Genomic DNA, 16,650 nt, shown 5'->3' with positions numbered 1-16,650 from the left:
ATTATATATTATCGAAGCTCTCCCACCTCTTGTGCAGCTTCCTTCATTTCATCCACATAAGCAGCCATGGCACTCTCCCGACTCATCTCTCCAAGCTGATTCCAAGCATCCCTGACACAAGACCAGAAAAACATGCCATGAAGTTAAACCAGTCCTTTAAATGTTCTGAGGGCTCTGAAGACCATCACATGTACTTTAGTTAGGCACATTATAGCACTTGAATATGATGTTTATAACTTCTTAAAAGCATTATTATTTGTAACGGCCTACAGGGTCCCAGAATCCTGGGCGTGAGACACTGTACATGGGCCACAGACTTTGTATAGAGCATAAAACCGCAGCATCACTTCATAAGAGGGTCTGTAGGAACCTGTGCAAGTGCAATTTAAAATTTACCCCTGGAGTCATGAGCTGCTGCAAATAATGCAAATCAGTGTGATGAGGTAGACTTATATAATTTATAGAGATGCTTGCAATAACAAGCTGTGTACATTTTATATCTGCTACAAAAGAATGATGTTATTGTACATAACAGTGATGATGTCATTCACCAATAATGTAATTTTTGCAAATGCTGGGCAAAGCTACCATTTTTGGGTAGGCTTTGAATGACGTCGACAGCCGCCTGAAAGCGCCTTTGACAGTCCTCGATCTCTGACAATAAGAGATGACATATCATATGGTGTCTATTTTCCCCACACTCCTGCAGCCGAATGTTCATTAACTAGAGTCTAGACAACCTGTTAATTATATTCACTGGTGACAAATGTGTCATTCGGTCATTCAGAAATCAAGTCTCGGAAGAAATTTTTCTCTCAGATTGCTTGTACTATTACACTTATTTAATCATCATAAATTGTATTCGTCTTCCAGGAGACTTAGATTGTATGTCCTCTCTGATCTGAGGTTATTAGCCAGTGGGTCAAGCAGAGTAAGCGAGTTTCAACTCACCTGCCCTGTAACACGTTAACGTTACTGTAACGTTACTCCTGCTGCCATTACACACGAACCCTACCATATAACTGTAATAAGACAATATAACGACCAATCACATTACATCAAAGCGGTGCACCTTGTACAATCAGTGAGTTTGAGAACTGCATTATGCTGTTTTCTAAAAAAGGGGATCTTTCACCACCACTTGGAATTTCGGCCAGGAGATCACTTCCTGCTTCAGTCACGTGATGGAGTATTACGACGATGATTGGCCTCTGTTGCAAACGAGAGCTAAGAAAGAGAAAGAAGCTGAGAAAATCTGTTTGAAAAAAAAGAATAATAATATTTTAGCCTACAAAAATGCAGTTTTACGTCGTCAAAGTTAACATGTAAATATATTTGACAATTAATTACTCATTTAATTAGTCAATATTAAAGAAGTTGTGTGATTATTTTATTATTTTGACAGCCTATTTTAACAGTAAGAATAAAAAAAATGCATATCGTTTTGTGAGAAAATATTTATGTTTTAGTGTTTGCCTTTAAACGTCTTTCAGTGGCGATTCTCACTATTGGTGCGTTTAGCTTGCACACTTTAGGGCAAACATATTTTCTGAAAACTGTTTGGATTTAAATAAAAAGTTCAAATGTATGCATTAATCATTACTGTAGCTGGCAAAACATTAATACAAACGTTAAACTTGTTTTGTACCTTACGCTTGAAATAATTAATTTGATCAATTTCGAGTTGGTTGTTTTTTAATGTTGAGATCGCTAGAGGGAGACATTTTGTTAATCCTAATCTCAGCACAGGATCGTCTGCACATCGCTGTATATGGTAAGAATTCATAATGTAGTCCAGCCATTTTCAACTCGTTTTTTATAAATTGTCTGTATTTGGTGTATTTGCGTTTTGAATTGAAGATATAGTAGCTGTATTATTATTTATTTTTCTGTGTCTGTGTCTAATCCCATTTAAACGAGCTGCTCTTATCGTTGTTTATGATTCAGCTCTAGAGCATAGATAGGACAAGAACGTCTTTATTGGACACCTAAATCTGTGCTTTATATGCTTTTAAGCGGCACCAGTTTCTATCGTTATATTTATGTAGGTTAGAATTTTTGTACATCGTAGACTGAAATAAAAACCGAAGCCAATGTAAAGTGATGTCATATAACAGTAGCAGCTCTTTAACATTCGTGAGCTCATTAGACAGGGGCAGTGTCTGTTCTGTTTCCTGACATATATACAGATAGAGCTGCATCAGCACAGCACACAATCTAGACAACCATCCGTTTATCACATAAACTCTCCAGTTTAAGACGAAAGAGGACCTACTGCATCATGTTGAGAAAGAAGAATGGAGCCGGGACGTCCCAATTTAAACCAGACGATCCCCTGATAAAAATGGGTAAGACATTATTATTATTATTATTATTTTTTTTTTTTAAGATTTCACACACAGTTATATTTATTTTAGTTTTGTATTTGTGTGGGTTCTACCACAATGGGCAATTCTCATTTCACTGATCATTTCATTGGTCATGGTCAATGAAAATGCCTCTTTTTATGACATTTGAGTTTTCCTAGCTTTGGCCTTTGGCATTGTCTTATATAGTTAAAGCTATAAACTATAAACTATATAAACCAAGAAAATATATCTAGAAAATATATATTCTAGATATACCACAATGTCTCAAATTGCTGTCCCTTTCCCTGAAAGGGACTGACTAATATGTTAAGCAGATATGAAATAATAGCCCTCCTCCCCTGTGTGGTACATCAGTGAATCCTCATAAAGAACTAGCAGAGGAATTAAATAAAATACCCCTTTGGGTTCCATTTTAAGAGGTTATTTATCACTTCCTGGAATAAATTGAGAGCTAATTGTATTGGGACTTAGTAGAGTGCTCATAATAATTCAGACAATTAAATTCTGTAAGGGGGTTCAAAATAGATTGCTGTCATTTTTAGTATACAGTGGTTGACTATTAGTCATGTGACTATTGAGCAAGCTTTAAACATTGCTATAATAAATATGCTGTATTTTTGAAGCTGCACTGGTGTTTTTACCAGATTGTGAACTTTTAGCAAATTGTAACTTGTGCTGTTATACAGTGGTCCCTTTTTTTACCAAATATATGTAGTTCAAATTTCTTTCTTTCTTTCTTTTACTTTTTGACTTCTTGCATTTTTTTAAGCCACACAAAACATTGGTAAAATTGTGGTGAAATTATTTTTGCTTTCACTCACATTAAGTGATGTTATGGTTACATGCTAGTGAATATGCAGACTTGTTTTGATTAGTTACATGGAGAAAACTGTGGTAATTCATTTGCTCTGAATAAATGGCAGCTCAAATGCAAATGCTGGATTTCACTGTTTGCTCAGAGCTTGTAGTTTTGTTGCATAGGAATCTAATATGATTTTTAGAGTGCCACAATCATCAGACTTATTAATGAACTCTGCAGGGGTCCAGGATGATGATGATGTGGAAACGATGCTGCAGGGGTCCTCTATGACGAAGGTACGTTCTCCACGCTGGAAGAGGAAGCGCATGCTAAAGCTGATGAATGACGGAGTCACTGTCTGGTGTGAATCCAACAAGGCCACCAACAAAGCCAAAAGTCAGCAGTCCTGTGAGTTGTCATACTTAGATATATTGTGTTTATTTATTAGAAGAATTTCTGAGTAGTTTCCCGAGTGTGATAATGTTAAAAATAAGGTTTTTATGAAGCAGTAGGTATGTAGATGATAAGTGATGTTCTGTATTCTGTGCTCTGGAACTGTAAGAGCCCCTCCTGGTAAATACACCTCCTATTTATGGCTGTCTAAACAGGCTTCAGGTCTACTGGCCGCAGCACTGACGGTCATTACAGGGCTGGTCTATTTGTAGTTCAGATGGGGGGTTTCTCTAAGCTTCACTGTACACTCTAATTACAGTCTGTGACTGGGTGGGAAGAGAGCAGCCCTTCACTTTATGGTTTGCGCCATATAGTTAACATGAATTTATTATCATTGCCCTGGCAACTGTGCCCATGGCTTAAATTAGAATTTTGCTATATAATTGATCTTAGTTAGAAAGATTATGTTTTGTGATGTGGCTGAGACATGTGCGTGAACACCCACTTTTTTGAAGAATGTTGGTAACCAAACAGTTGCCGGTAGCCATTGACTTCCATAGTATTTTTTTTTTTTTTTCCCCCCAGGTTTAGAACAAACTTGAGGGTGAATAAATGATGACAGAATTTTCATTTTTGGATTAACTATTTTTTCCCTGGGGTTTAGGAGCATACAGTGTGAAACATCAGTTTATGAATATTATGAATGATTTAATAAAGCTAAAGTCTGATGTTGGTCTGTTGAAATCCACCTCTGAGACTCAGATGAACAGACAACACCTCTCAGACTCAGATGAACAGACAATCGCGTATCCCCATTTTACGAAAGTCTTTTCGTCCACTTTTAGCTCAAGGCAAAGTGTGTGTGTGTGTGGGGGGGGGGTCTTCGAAAGTCTTCATAAGAAGAAAGTCTTCATAAGAAACTTTCTTTTACTCTCAATAATATTGACTGATGCAGAATAATTATTTTATTATTCTTTTAACCATTTATAATAAATCATTTACGATTGTTAATTGATATGGTCCCAAAAAGATGACCCTTTTTTTCCCCTCCTTTTTCCACAGATATCTAACTTAGCTATTAATTCAACAATACTGTTCGGAGGTGACTTTAATACAGCTTTAGACCCAATTTTAGATTGGTGCAGTTAATACAAGGTATTCATAATCGGCAACAATAATAAAGCAATATATGAAAGAACTGGGCTTTGGGGACCGATGAAAAATTAAAAATATGACAGCAAGAGAATACACTTTTTTTCTTCTCTACATAAGTCATTTTCATGAAATTATTATTATTAGTATTATTTTAGTAATTCTAGTATCAAAAATATTGTTAATACTAAAATTCACCCTATAGTTAGTGACCATGCATTTAAATCACTAAATTTACAGATTGATTGCCCTAATATTAAAGCTCCCTCTGTAGGCATTTCAACACTTCACTAATGGAATATTCAAATTTTAACAAACTCTTTAGAGATGAATGGGATTTTTTTTTTTCTCAAAGATAATTAATGACACCCCCAATATTTCAGCATGCCAATTTGGGAAACTTGGAAAATGGTAATTAGGGGTAAAATTATCTTATACCTTTAAGAAAAATCAAGAATATGATTTAGAACAAAATTTTGCAAAATAAATAAATACATACATACAGTGCACAGCATAAATGAGTACACTGCCTCTGAAATTCTGAAATTACTCTTTACTTAGAAGACATGTTAGGGTTCTTTAAATATATAACATTCCAGCAAGTCTGCTTGATCAATTATCAAAGAAGAATGTCAAAATTATTCAGGAAAATAAGATTTTCTTATCAAAGAAATGTTGTGTTGCAAAAAGTACACCCTCCTGAAAGTTACTATAAAAAAATTCTGGTGTAAGTTTAAGGCAATTTTTGATCAACTGATATGTTGAGCCAAAGCTTTTAAAGAGAAGTAATTGCTTGACAAATAAAAGTGTAAAAGACTTAATGATGACAATGGAACCACTTGGGGCAGAACTGTTAGGAGACTTATTTCTTAGAACAAAAGAGGACACTGGCCAAAAGGAACATCAAATCATTGTTTTAAGTGTGAAAATATAGCAAAATTAACACAGAAATTTAAAAACAGAGAAATATCAGAGCGGGAGAAATATCAAGAAGGTGTCGCAGAGCCAGCAAAAGCTATGAAAAGAGTGACTGTTTATCTCACAGTGTAAGATACAGCCTGCAGAAGCGAAATGCATGGTTGTTGTCCAAACTGGAACTACCTACTGTAACCAAAGCACAATAAACTCATTTAGCCTTTTCCAAGGCCCATATACATTTCTGGGAATCCATTCTCTGGTCAAATCAATCATTTTGGATCTAACAGCTTCCAAAATGTTATGGGGTTGGTAGAGGAGGGGTACATTGAGAAGTGCCTGGTTCCCACAGTAAAGTTCAGTGGTAGTAAAGCTCTTATATAGGGATGTATGAGTGCTGAATGTGTGATTCACACACCATTGTGTGATGTAATACAAAAACTTAAAACAGAAGATGCTACCCTCTCCTCACTCCCTGCATTGTTGGGCATTCTTTAACATGACAATATGCATTCTCCCAAGGTGAAAATCCTTCTCTGAGGAAACATTTCCTAACAAGTCCAAGTTTTTTTTATATCTGAAGTCTCCCTGCACATTCTCATGAGTTATTCAAACATGCATAAAAAAATGAAGATGACAAAAGTAATGATGATAAGTAAAATGTACAGAATGTAATATATTGCACATATTATCAAAATTCTCTTTTCTAGAGTTATTTTTTCAAATGATAGTCTTTTCTGAGGTAAATGTGACATGTGACTTTACGTGACATTTTTACAAGCTGTTTTTACTTACGTCTCTCTGCGGTTGAAACACTGATTGAGTGATTGCATGAGACATTGTTTATTTCAGTAAGTTGTTCTGTTTCTTTCTACGCCTTCTGATGTTCATTTATGTTTCTTTTTTTTTTTGCTATAACTAGTAGCAAAGAGGAAGAAATTATCAGTTTATGTGCCATTTAAACTGATGTGCAACAGCGAATGCCAAAATAAGAGCGCCACAACCACATTTATAGTTTGTATTTCGTGATTTGACAGAATTTGAAACCTGAGATTTTGTTTCTTATTAAAAGTAACAAAGCACAAAGCTTATTGCGATTATTGGATGGCAGGCGCATTACAAATAATGAATGGACTCAAAGATGTTGTCACAATCACCCATTGGAGTGCCCATGAGCTCCACCAGAGGGCACTCCATTCACTCAGGACTCCATTTCCCACAATCCTTTGTCCGGACTCATCAGCACTCATTACCAGTTCACAGCTGCCTCATATTAGAAGGACTATAAAAGATGCACTCAGACACAAACACATCGCTGATGATTGATAGGGGTAATGGCCGAGTGGCCTATAAAAACAAATAAGGCACTCACCCCCTACTGCCTCACACGTGGCTTACAAACATGAACAGTGAAACATCGAAGTTAAAGACATAAGGCTCTCACAGCACATGGAGCTAACAGCACTCTGTTAGAATATAGACTTGAGATCTCACAGCATTTTCACTAGAGCTTAACACACAGGTTTAACACCGGAGCAAGCATGATCAATCAAAGAGAGACATACAGAGCAATGATCATAGCGAGCATAAAAAAGTGGCAGTCAGAGTGAGAGCAAGAGTGAGAGCGCCCTCCAGCGAGATCCGGGGGAATTTATAGTACAGGTCTCGTCTCTGGTCCACCCACCAGCAGTCTCTCATTAAGCCTTGGACCAATCCTGGTAGAGAGGAGACAACAGGAACACATCCACAGCATACAATACGTCTTAGACGTAACAATAGCCTATAGTATACTCCTAGTTTATATATTTTCCCGTTATTTTCTAGTTCCTTGTTTTCTTGCCTGGCCTTCGTGTTTTGATCTTGGACTCTTTACATGGTTTTTGATTGTTTGCTGCCTGCCCTGACCTTTGCCTTTCTTGTGGATTACCCTTTTGCCCGTGCCTTATGCCGAGTTCACACTGCACGATTTTAGCCCGATTTTTCACTCGCCGACAGGTTTTGCGAAATCGCCGACAAATGCCCGAAATCGGAGGCAAATCGGTGCTCGTTCACGTGAGTGACAATCACGCAGTGTGAATTATCAAAGACGCGATCTGAGGGAATCGCCAACACGTCGCCGACGCCCGCAAAATATTTGGCATGCTAAATATCTGGAGCTGTCGGCGATTCACATTCACCATGATTTCTGACTGAAAACGACATTGGCGATGACCTACAGCCAATGAGAGACGAAGATACAGGGCAGAGGGAAGTTCGGGGAGGAGTTATAGACCAGAATATCAGTATTTTAATAGATATATGAACAATTATATCATACAGAAACAAGCACAAACATTTGCTTGACCAGCCACAACATCAGCATAACAGTTACTGCAAAATTATTTACCTCCAACTCTCTTTGCAGAACACCCAATCCCTGTTCCCTGCATCTCCCTCCTGCATAATCTGTTTTTCTTTTTCTCCTTGCAGCTGGAAATCAGCTCACAGACAGTTTGCGGACTAAATATATATTTTATAATTCCAGTCTTGTTCGAGAACTCCGGTCTGACGCACGCGGGTTCTCGCGTTATTTCCTTATCACTTCTCGCGTGTGTTTTGTTGTGAAACGTAGTTTGCGGACCAGACAGAGTTGTCGGCGATTCTTCCTATTGTGAAGTCATGCAGTGTGTAACCTCCTGTCGCCGATCCATCGTGCAATGTGAACACAGCAGCGACTGACTGCTACCTCAGATAGTCGTGCAGTGTGAAAACCATGGTGACCCGACGACTTTGAAAATCGTGCAGTGTGAACTCGGCATTAGTTATTACTGTTTGCTGGTGTTTGACCCTGCCTGTTTTACTACGCTCTACAATAAAAGCCTTGCATTTGGATCCTCAACTCCGTCGTCACGCCTACGTTACAGATGTGAATTCGTGAAATAATATTTTCAACCATTTATACTATCCCTCCAAGCAAGATGATGCATGGCACGGTTTCGTCAAATAATCCCAGATAATAATGTAATATTTTACGACATAATTAGGCTACATGCAGAAATATATTTTGTGTAAGGTCAATTAAGCTACTGTCGGCAGTGTGGTAGCCTACACCGATCTTGACAATTGCAATACATCCTTATCCTGCCTGAAAAAACACCATACACATTTCAGTTCACATCTGCAGTAATAATTAATTCACAGACATGAATCCTAAAAACTAATCATGTCCGAACAAATCATGACTTTTCACTTTACACCTACATTTGACTAGGCGTTAGATTTAGTCTCAAAGTACCATTACGTCTAGATGGTGCAACAGGTATTTATTATATGCACGACTTAAAGGGCATTTTACCTAGTCTTACGACCGGGTGTACGTCCAACTGGTGCAACGGTCCCCAGGGCATTTAAGGAGGTCATCCTCCAGGATTTAAAGGGTTAGTTCAGCTAAAAATTTAAATTCTGTCATTAATTACTCACCCTCTGTCACAGAAGCTAGACCATCATCCACAACAGACCCGTCAGCTCCACCCACTCGTTCAGCATCACCCGAATTTTAATTATCTGCACCTGCACCAGCTCATCAACAACACGCAAATAAACAGTCACACTTCCCTTCTCTGTTGTCCGGTCTCGTTGATCCATACCGCTCAACTTACCCGACTTCTTACCTGTGGTTCATCCATAATTCTCCTCACCGTCATCGTCTATCCTGATCATCCGTTTGCCAGTTCGCCAGCTTCTGCTAAAGACAAAGACTTCATATTCTATAAGACTATATAAGATAAGTTCACCAATATCATCATTCTCCTAACTTCTCACCTGATTGCTCACCTAAACTCTGCCACTTGCAATAATAAACCTTTGTGAATTATATTACCCGTGTTGTCTCCTTGTGTCCGCTGACACCCTCATGTCATTCTGTAAAACCTTTGTTCATCTTCGGAACACAAATTATGATATTTCTGATTAAATCTGAGAGCTTTCGGACCCTGCATAGACAGCAATGCAACTGAAACATTCCCAGGCCCAGAAAGGTAGTAAGGTGTAACGATGACTGACTCGGTTGTGTAGTTGGATCCATTTGTGGAGTTTATTATAACAATGGCAAAAGACAGAGTAAAGCTCAAGACTAGAAGCGGTGTCAATAAACGTACACAGGGTCGAAGATAGCAGCGGCAGTCCAAACAGCAAAATAATCCAAGTCCGTAATCCAAAAGCCGTAGTCAAGAACAGGCAGAGAAACAATAACGTGGCAAACAAACAGAGAATATGAAAGGCTTGGTAGAGACAGGTTAACTGGCAATACTTTGCAACATGATGCACAAACAACTTGGCTTATAACTGGTTGGAACAGAAAGTGAAGCACAAAGACCCGGCAGTATTCAGGAGATGGCTCCCTCAGTCGGCTGGAGGAATGGATGGTGGATGCAGATGTTACAGAATCCCCACCCCTATGAACACCTCCAGGTGTTCTTCATAGCCGTCCCCTTGGTCTGGGTGCTGGTCGATTGGGATGTGTCTGATGGAAGTCCTGAATCAAGGATGGGTCCAATATGTCCTTGGCAGCCACCCATGATCTCTCCTCTGGACCATAGCCTTCCCAGTCCACCAGGTATTGCATCCGGCCCCCGTGACGTCTGTAATCCAGAATCTTCTTTACCAGGTAGGCCGGAGCTCCGTCAACCTCAAGTGGTGGAGGGGGTTCCCTCTCCTCAGTAGTGGGGCCAGATGCAGGGTGGACCGGTTTTAATAGGGAAACATGAAAAGAAGGAGAAATACGATAATGAGCAGGAAGCTCTAACCTGTAGGTTACTGGATTAATTTGTCGCAAGCTACGAAACGGGCCTACATACCGTGGGCTGAGCTTTCTGCTGGGCAGCCGTAACCATAGATCCCGGGTGGACAACCAGAGCTTCTGACCCGGCTGGTAGCTCGGATGGGGACGCCTCCTGCGGTCTGCCTTGATTCTCTGGGCTCTGATTGCCCTCTGTTCAGTGAACTGCCCGTTCACTTCTTCTGACCGAGTCGTCCACCGCAGGCACTTCCGATGGCTCTCCAGACCAAGGGAACATGGGAGGCTGATAACCTAGAACACACTGGAAGGGGGTGAGTCTTGTAGAGGAATGGGTGAGTGAATTTTGTGCATATTCCGCCCATGGTAAAAAGTCACTCCAACGTTGTTGTTCCCGACTACAATAAGATCTGAGATACCTCCCCATTACTTGATTTAATCTCTCAACCTGTCCGTTAGCCTGGGGATAATAGCCAGATGTTAAACTCACATTTATATCCAACTGCTTACAAAAAGCTTGCCATACCCGAGATATGAACTGACCCTCGATCAGAAACTATATCCTCAGGTATTCCGTAGATGCGGAAAAACTTGGTGAAATAATGCTTGTGCGGTTTCCATTGCTGTGGGTAGGCCTTTAAGTTGGACTAGACGACATAATTTAGAAAAGCGATCTATAATTACCAGAATTGTGATGTAACCATTGGAACTGGGCAGATCTGTAACAAAGTCTACTGCCAAATGTGACCAGGGTCGCTGAGGGATTGGCAGGGGTTCTAGGAGACCAGCTGGGAGTTCCAGGGGTGTTTTGGACTGAGCACACACACTGCAAGACTTAACATACACAGTAACATCATTAATTAGATTAGGCCACTAAAAAGAATTACGAACCAGTTCAATTGTCTGTTGAATGCCAGGATGCCTGGAGCTAAGAGACGTGTGAACCCATTGCATAATTTGTTGCCGAAGAGAGCTAGGGGCATAGTGCCTGGTAGGGGGACATTCTGGGGCTGTTTGCTCCTTCTGTTGTTCTCGTTGCAGTTCCTCCATTATATCCCAACAAATGGGTGCTACAATGACTGAAGGAGGTAGAATTGGTCCTTGGCAGCAGGAAGTTTCATTCGAGTCATATTTTCGCGACAGGACATCGGCTTTACTATTCTTGCTACTTGGACGATAAGTGACCGTGAATTGGAACCTCGTGAAGAACAATGACCAGTGGATCTGTCTTGGATTGGGATGCTTTGCACTCCTGATATATTCCAGATTTTTGTGGTCAGTAATAACTTGGAAAGGATGGCAAGCTCAATCCAGCCAGTGTCTCTACTCCTCGAGTGCTGCTTTTTTAGAAAACAGTTCTTTGTTACCCACATCAAAGTTTCTCTCTGCAGTGGTTAGTTTTCTGGAACAAAAAGCACAAGGAAACATTTTTCCTGAATTACCATGTATCTGAGATAAAACTGCTCCAATGCCAAAGTCAGAGGTGTCCACTTCAATGATAAATGGTAAATCAGGATTTGGATGTTTCAAGATTGGGGCAGTAGTAAATCTGGCCTTAAGGGTCTCAAAGGCCATTTGAGCAGGTTGTGTCCAAGACAATTTCTTTGCTTTACCCTTAAGTAGTGAGGTTAGAGGGGCTGCAATGGTACTGTTGTTAAGAATAAATCTCCTATAAAAGTTAGCAAATCCCAGGAACCTCTGTAGTTTCTTTACTGTGGTAGGATGTGGCCATTCATTGACTGCCTTGACTTTTCCTGTGTCCATCTCCACTCCTTTATGACTAATCCTGTAGCAGAGGAAGGTGGTGCTTGAGACATGAAATTCACATTTTTCAGTTTTGACCTATAAATAGCAATCGAGACAGGACATTTCTCACGTTTGATGTGTTGTTCACGAGTCTTAAGGCCTGTTCACACCAAGGAGCTTTGCCAGTTAACAGTGACATCATAAATTAACATTTAGTGGAATCTCTCAAGAAAGCTTCAGGCTGGTTATCAAAGTAGATAGTACACTGACGCAAAAAAAACAGACATTTTTCAGCTGTGCCATCAAATTTATCAGGTAAAGAGTATCTTACCGGATCAGGCCTGGTTGGTGGGAGAGATTGAATGTAGCGTGTCAGGTGTTCGTTTGCAGCTTGTAGTGTGGAAAGTTGACTTTGAAAATCCTTCATCATTTCAGTTTGATAAGCAAAAGCGGCCTGCATTTGTGAAAACTCCGCTGGATTTGGGTCAGGCAAAGTATTCTGTAATGATGACTGACTCGGTTGTGTAGTTGGATCCATTTGAGAAGTTTATTATAACAATGGCAAAAAACACAGTAAAGCTCAAGAGTAGAAGTGGTGTCAATAAACATACAAAGGGTCGAAGATAGCAGCGGCAGTCCAAACAGCAAACTAATCCAAGTCCGTAATTCAAAGGCCGTGGTCAAGAACAGGCAGAGAAACAATAACGTGGCAAACAAACAAAGAATATGAACGGCTTGGTAGAGACAGGGTAAACTGGCAATACTTTGCAACATGATGCACAAACAACTTGGCTTATAACTGGTTGGATCAGGAAGTGAAGCATGAAGAACCGGCAGTATTCAGGAGATGGCTCCCTCTGGCGGCTGGAGTAGTGGATGGTGGATGCAGATGTTACAGAAGGACATTGTTAAAATAGTCCATGTTACATCAGTGGATGAACCGTAGTCTGAACCGTAATTTTATGAAGCTATGAGAATACTTTTTGTGCACAAAGAAAACAAAAATAATGACTTCATTCAGCAATTTCTTCTCTTCCGTGTCAGTCTTTGCCGTGCATTCAGGAGAGTATCACAGTGCATGCATGTGGTGCTGCTGACACAGGAGCCGACATTCTGACGTAGAACCTGGATGTGGTTACATGCAAAAGAAGATGCACGCTGTACATAGAACAGTCTTCATAAACATATCTGAAGATTTCGACAGAGAGGATAATTTGCAATTTTTTGCCCAGCCTTACTTATTTGAACCAGAATATATGGACGATGAACTAAGAGAGATGGACGTACTACATCAGAACACCGACTCCTGCGTCAGCAGCACCACACACATGCGTAATTAAAAAAACTATGTCTGAAGAATAAATTATGTTGAAACTAGAACTGTAGCTTGTTTCCCTCTATCAAAACAATTGTATTGAACATACCTGTCTGAGTGCTAAAAATGCACTGAAATAGTCAGGGTGAGGCACATTAACGTGCTCTCAGTATTCATAAGATTCTATATTTGAATCAATTTCAGGAATATTTGGAAAAAGGGATTTTGTTCATTAAAATAATTTCTGAAGCTATCAAGAGCTCAAATTTGCAGTATGGCAACTACATGATTGAATTACAATGAAGAGATTCATTCATTCATTCATTCATTCATACATACATACATACAATGGGCTACCTATACAGCAAAAGAACCATAACCCCAAAAGACATTGAACAAATAAATATAATAAACAATAGGATAAAATGACAAAAATATTTCCATGTTTTCCACCTTTTATTATCTATGGAAAGCATGCTTTCTTTCTCCCACTCTCTCTCACAAACCCACACATATACATATACAGACACACACTGGCACACATGCAGAGACGTGCACAGTAACTTCTTGTCAGCAGCACTGCCCCGTGACTTTATTAATAAAATAGTTTTGCTTACTGAAAAACTACATTTCATTTCTCAGTAGCGACGTGGTAACGTTACTATTCTTAAAGCAGTTAAACTTAAAGATTTGCGTTTAGTAGAGACACTGCTAATAATCCTTTGTTGTTAAATAGCTGAAGTACTAAAAGCAAACCATCATTAAACCACTGATCAAAAAATTAAGTTCTATTTTTGTATAGAATGTTTTGATTGTCCAGATAAAGAATTTATGGGGGGTGAAGTTATGTTTATATACTAAAGCCCATGTTAAAAGTACCTGTTGGTGGCAATTTGAAAGTTTAATAGGAATTTTTGATATGTTGTAATTGCACATCAATAAGAATAAGAATACCTCTGATATGTGAAAGAGCTTGTTGTGGCAAAATGTTCCAAATCAAAACTTGATTTTTTTTAAACCGATTAAGCAGATTTATTTTGAAAGTATAATTTAAAGAACTAAAATCAATAAAATTTAAGCCACCTTTTTTATAAGAATTTAGTATAACAGATTTTTTCATATAATGACATTTGTTTTTCCAGACAAAATCTGAGTTCTATCAGTCAATTTACATGTGGGTTTATCTACATAAAGAGATTGGGAAAGACGTGAGAGTCCCTCGGCTTTAGTGAGCAAAACTCTTAACATTTATCTTTACAATTACATTCTTTCTCTGTTTTTTCAATAATCGGATTAAAATTTTTAGCACATCTATTTATATCTTTAGTTATTTCTATACCTAGATATTTTACAGTGTTTTTAACATCTACACCACAGACTGAAGAAACACTATAACTTTTAATGGGAAGTAATTCACATTTATTAATATTAAGACTCAGACCAGAAGCTTTAGAAAATGATTGAAGGATGTTCAAGGCTACCGATATTTGAGAAGAGTCTTCTAAAAACAATGCCGTGTCATCTGCTAATTGACTAATAATTAACTCTGTATTTCCAACAGTGATGCCTTTTAGGTGTCAATAAAATAAAATAATTATTTATTTCAAATAAAATAATGGCGTTTTTTAAGAATTAAAAATAATCTGATTTTGGAGTTTAACAATGAACACATTGCAACCATGCTTATATCATTAAAACTTATTAAAGTAAATAGTGTGAATTACATCGCTAATGTCATAGAATAGCACGGCAGGTCACATTGTAACGCAGTGTTACAACATGCCCCATCTGCATAACTGGAATTTAAAACTGGTTACTGTCTTCTGATAGTTAGCGAAGCATTAAAAATTTATTTAAACTGATAAATAACAGATGGGAGATTAAAATAATAGCAGATTTGTCTAATTTTAAATGAGTAATAAAAACTGAGATGAAAAATTTACTTAAGCCAGAAATATAATTTTACTATGGTAAAATAAATGTTCAGCGATATCTTCAAAAGACTTTTGAATTTTGGCGCACTTTTTTTCTCTATATAATGTTGATATAGTAACTAGTAAATGCTGTAAATTTGGTTATGCTACCATGTGTGGAAATATTTAAACCACGTGTGTTACAACTTACCCCTGCGTTACTTTGTGCCCCGCGCTCCCCTACTTTTAATATGTAAATTAAGAAATTGCACTGCAATTAAAAACAAATAAGGAGACGGGCATCCCTGTCAAACGCCACGATTTTAAAAGAACCTGGGAGAAGTACCGTCTCTTAGTTTAATAGAGCTATTTCCATTTACATATAACAGCAGGGTTTCCGCTGGGTCTTAAAAAGTCTTAAATTTAGTTGTATCAAATTTAAAGCCTTAAAAAGTCTTAAATTGCACAAGAAAGTCTTAATTATGATTTCAAGAGGTCATGAATCACTTATTAACAGTGACTTGCTGCCACCTACTGGCAGTTTTAATTTCACATTTAAAGGCCGGGACACACCAAGCCGACGGTCGGCCATGGCCAACGTCGGGCCGATGGCGAGCGACGGTCGGGCTAGTTTGTTTGGCGTGTTCCACTCGTCGGCTCTCGTCGGGCTCATAACGATGTGCGATTTGATATTATCGAGTATATCGCGAAAAGCAAACAAAACACACCTGCAGAGTGCTTACATTACGTGAAGAAGTCTTAGTAGTTTAGACTAGTGACTACTTCTTAGTAGTTTAGACTACTTCTTTCACTGCATGAATCAGTCTATTCAAGATGTGAGGCGACAACACCGTCGGCTTTCGTCGCCGCTAGTTCTTTGAAGTTGGCTTGGTGTGTCCAGGCCTTAAGGTACCTTTTAGTTTTTTTAATAATTTCAAACATCAGTTTTCAATGTTTTATTTTTAAAATATCAAAACATTATTTATGCATTTGTAACTGCAGGTAAAAGTATTCCATGTCCCTCAGAGCTGCATTAAACAGTGTGTAAATGCATCTAAATGCCACTTCTAATGCAGCTAAAGATTTAAGATAAATTTTGTTGATACTGATTTCATTTGCTTGGTAACAGCCCAAATGCAAGAATTTGACTCAAAAGATGGTACATACTTTTAGAAAAAATTAGAAAAGTTGGCTTAAAGGTAAAAATGCCCATACAACTTGTTGGAAATGATTAATTTCTATCACTGCTGTGAACTGACCACACAGAATATGAA

The 16,650-nt window shown here is 38.5% G+C and overlaps 1 protein-coding gene across 1 annotated transcript in view; it reads left to right on the top strand.

Annotated features, from left to right (window-relative positions):
• The first annotated feature begins 1,747 nt into the window (after positions 1-1,747).
• Positions 1,748-16,650, top strand: part of plcd3b (phospholipase C, delta 3b) — an 82,436-nt gene continuing 67,533 nt past the window's right edge. The window contains exons 1-3 of the mRNA XM_016567406.1: positions 1,748-1,774; positions 2,254-2,348; positions 3,409-3,576. Of these exons, the coding sequence (XP_016422892.1) occupies positions 2,282-2,348; positions 3,409-3,576 (235 nt within the window). The 5' untranslated portion in view covers positions 1,748-1,774; positions 2,254-2,281. The remainder of the gene's footprint in view (positions 1,775-2,253; positions 2,349-3,408; positions 3,577-16,650) is intronic.

Source organism: Sinocyclocheilus rhinocerous, unplaced genomic scaffold, assembly GCF_001515625.1.
Source record: "Sinocyclocheilus rhinocerous isolate Xijiao unplaced genomic scaffold, SAMN03320098_v1.1 scaffold501, whole genome shotgun sequence".
NCBI lineage: Eukaryota > Metazoa > Chordata > Actinopteri > Cypriniformes > Cyprinidae > Sinocyclocheilus > Sinocyclocheilus rhinocerous.
Note: the sequence above shows the minus strand (reverse complement) of the source record. Positions and strands in the feature narration are given on the sequence as shown.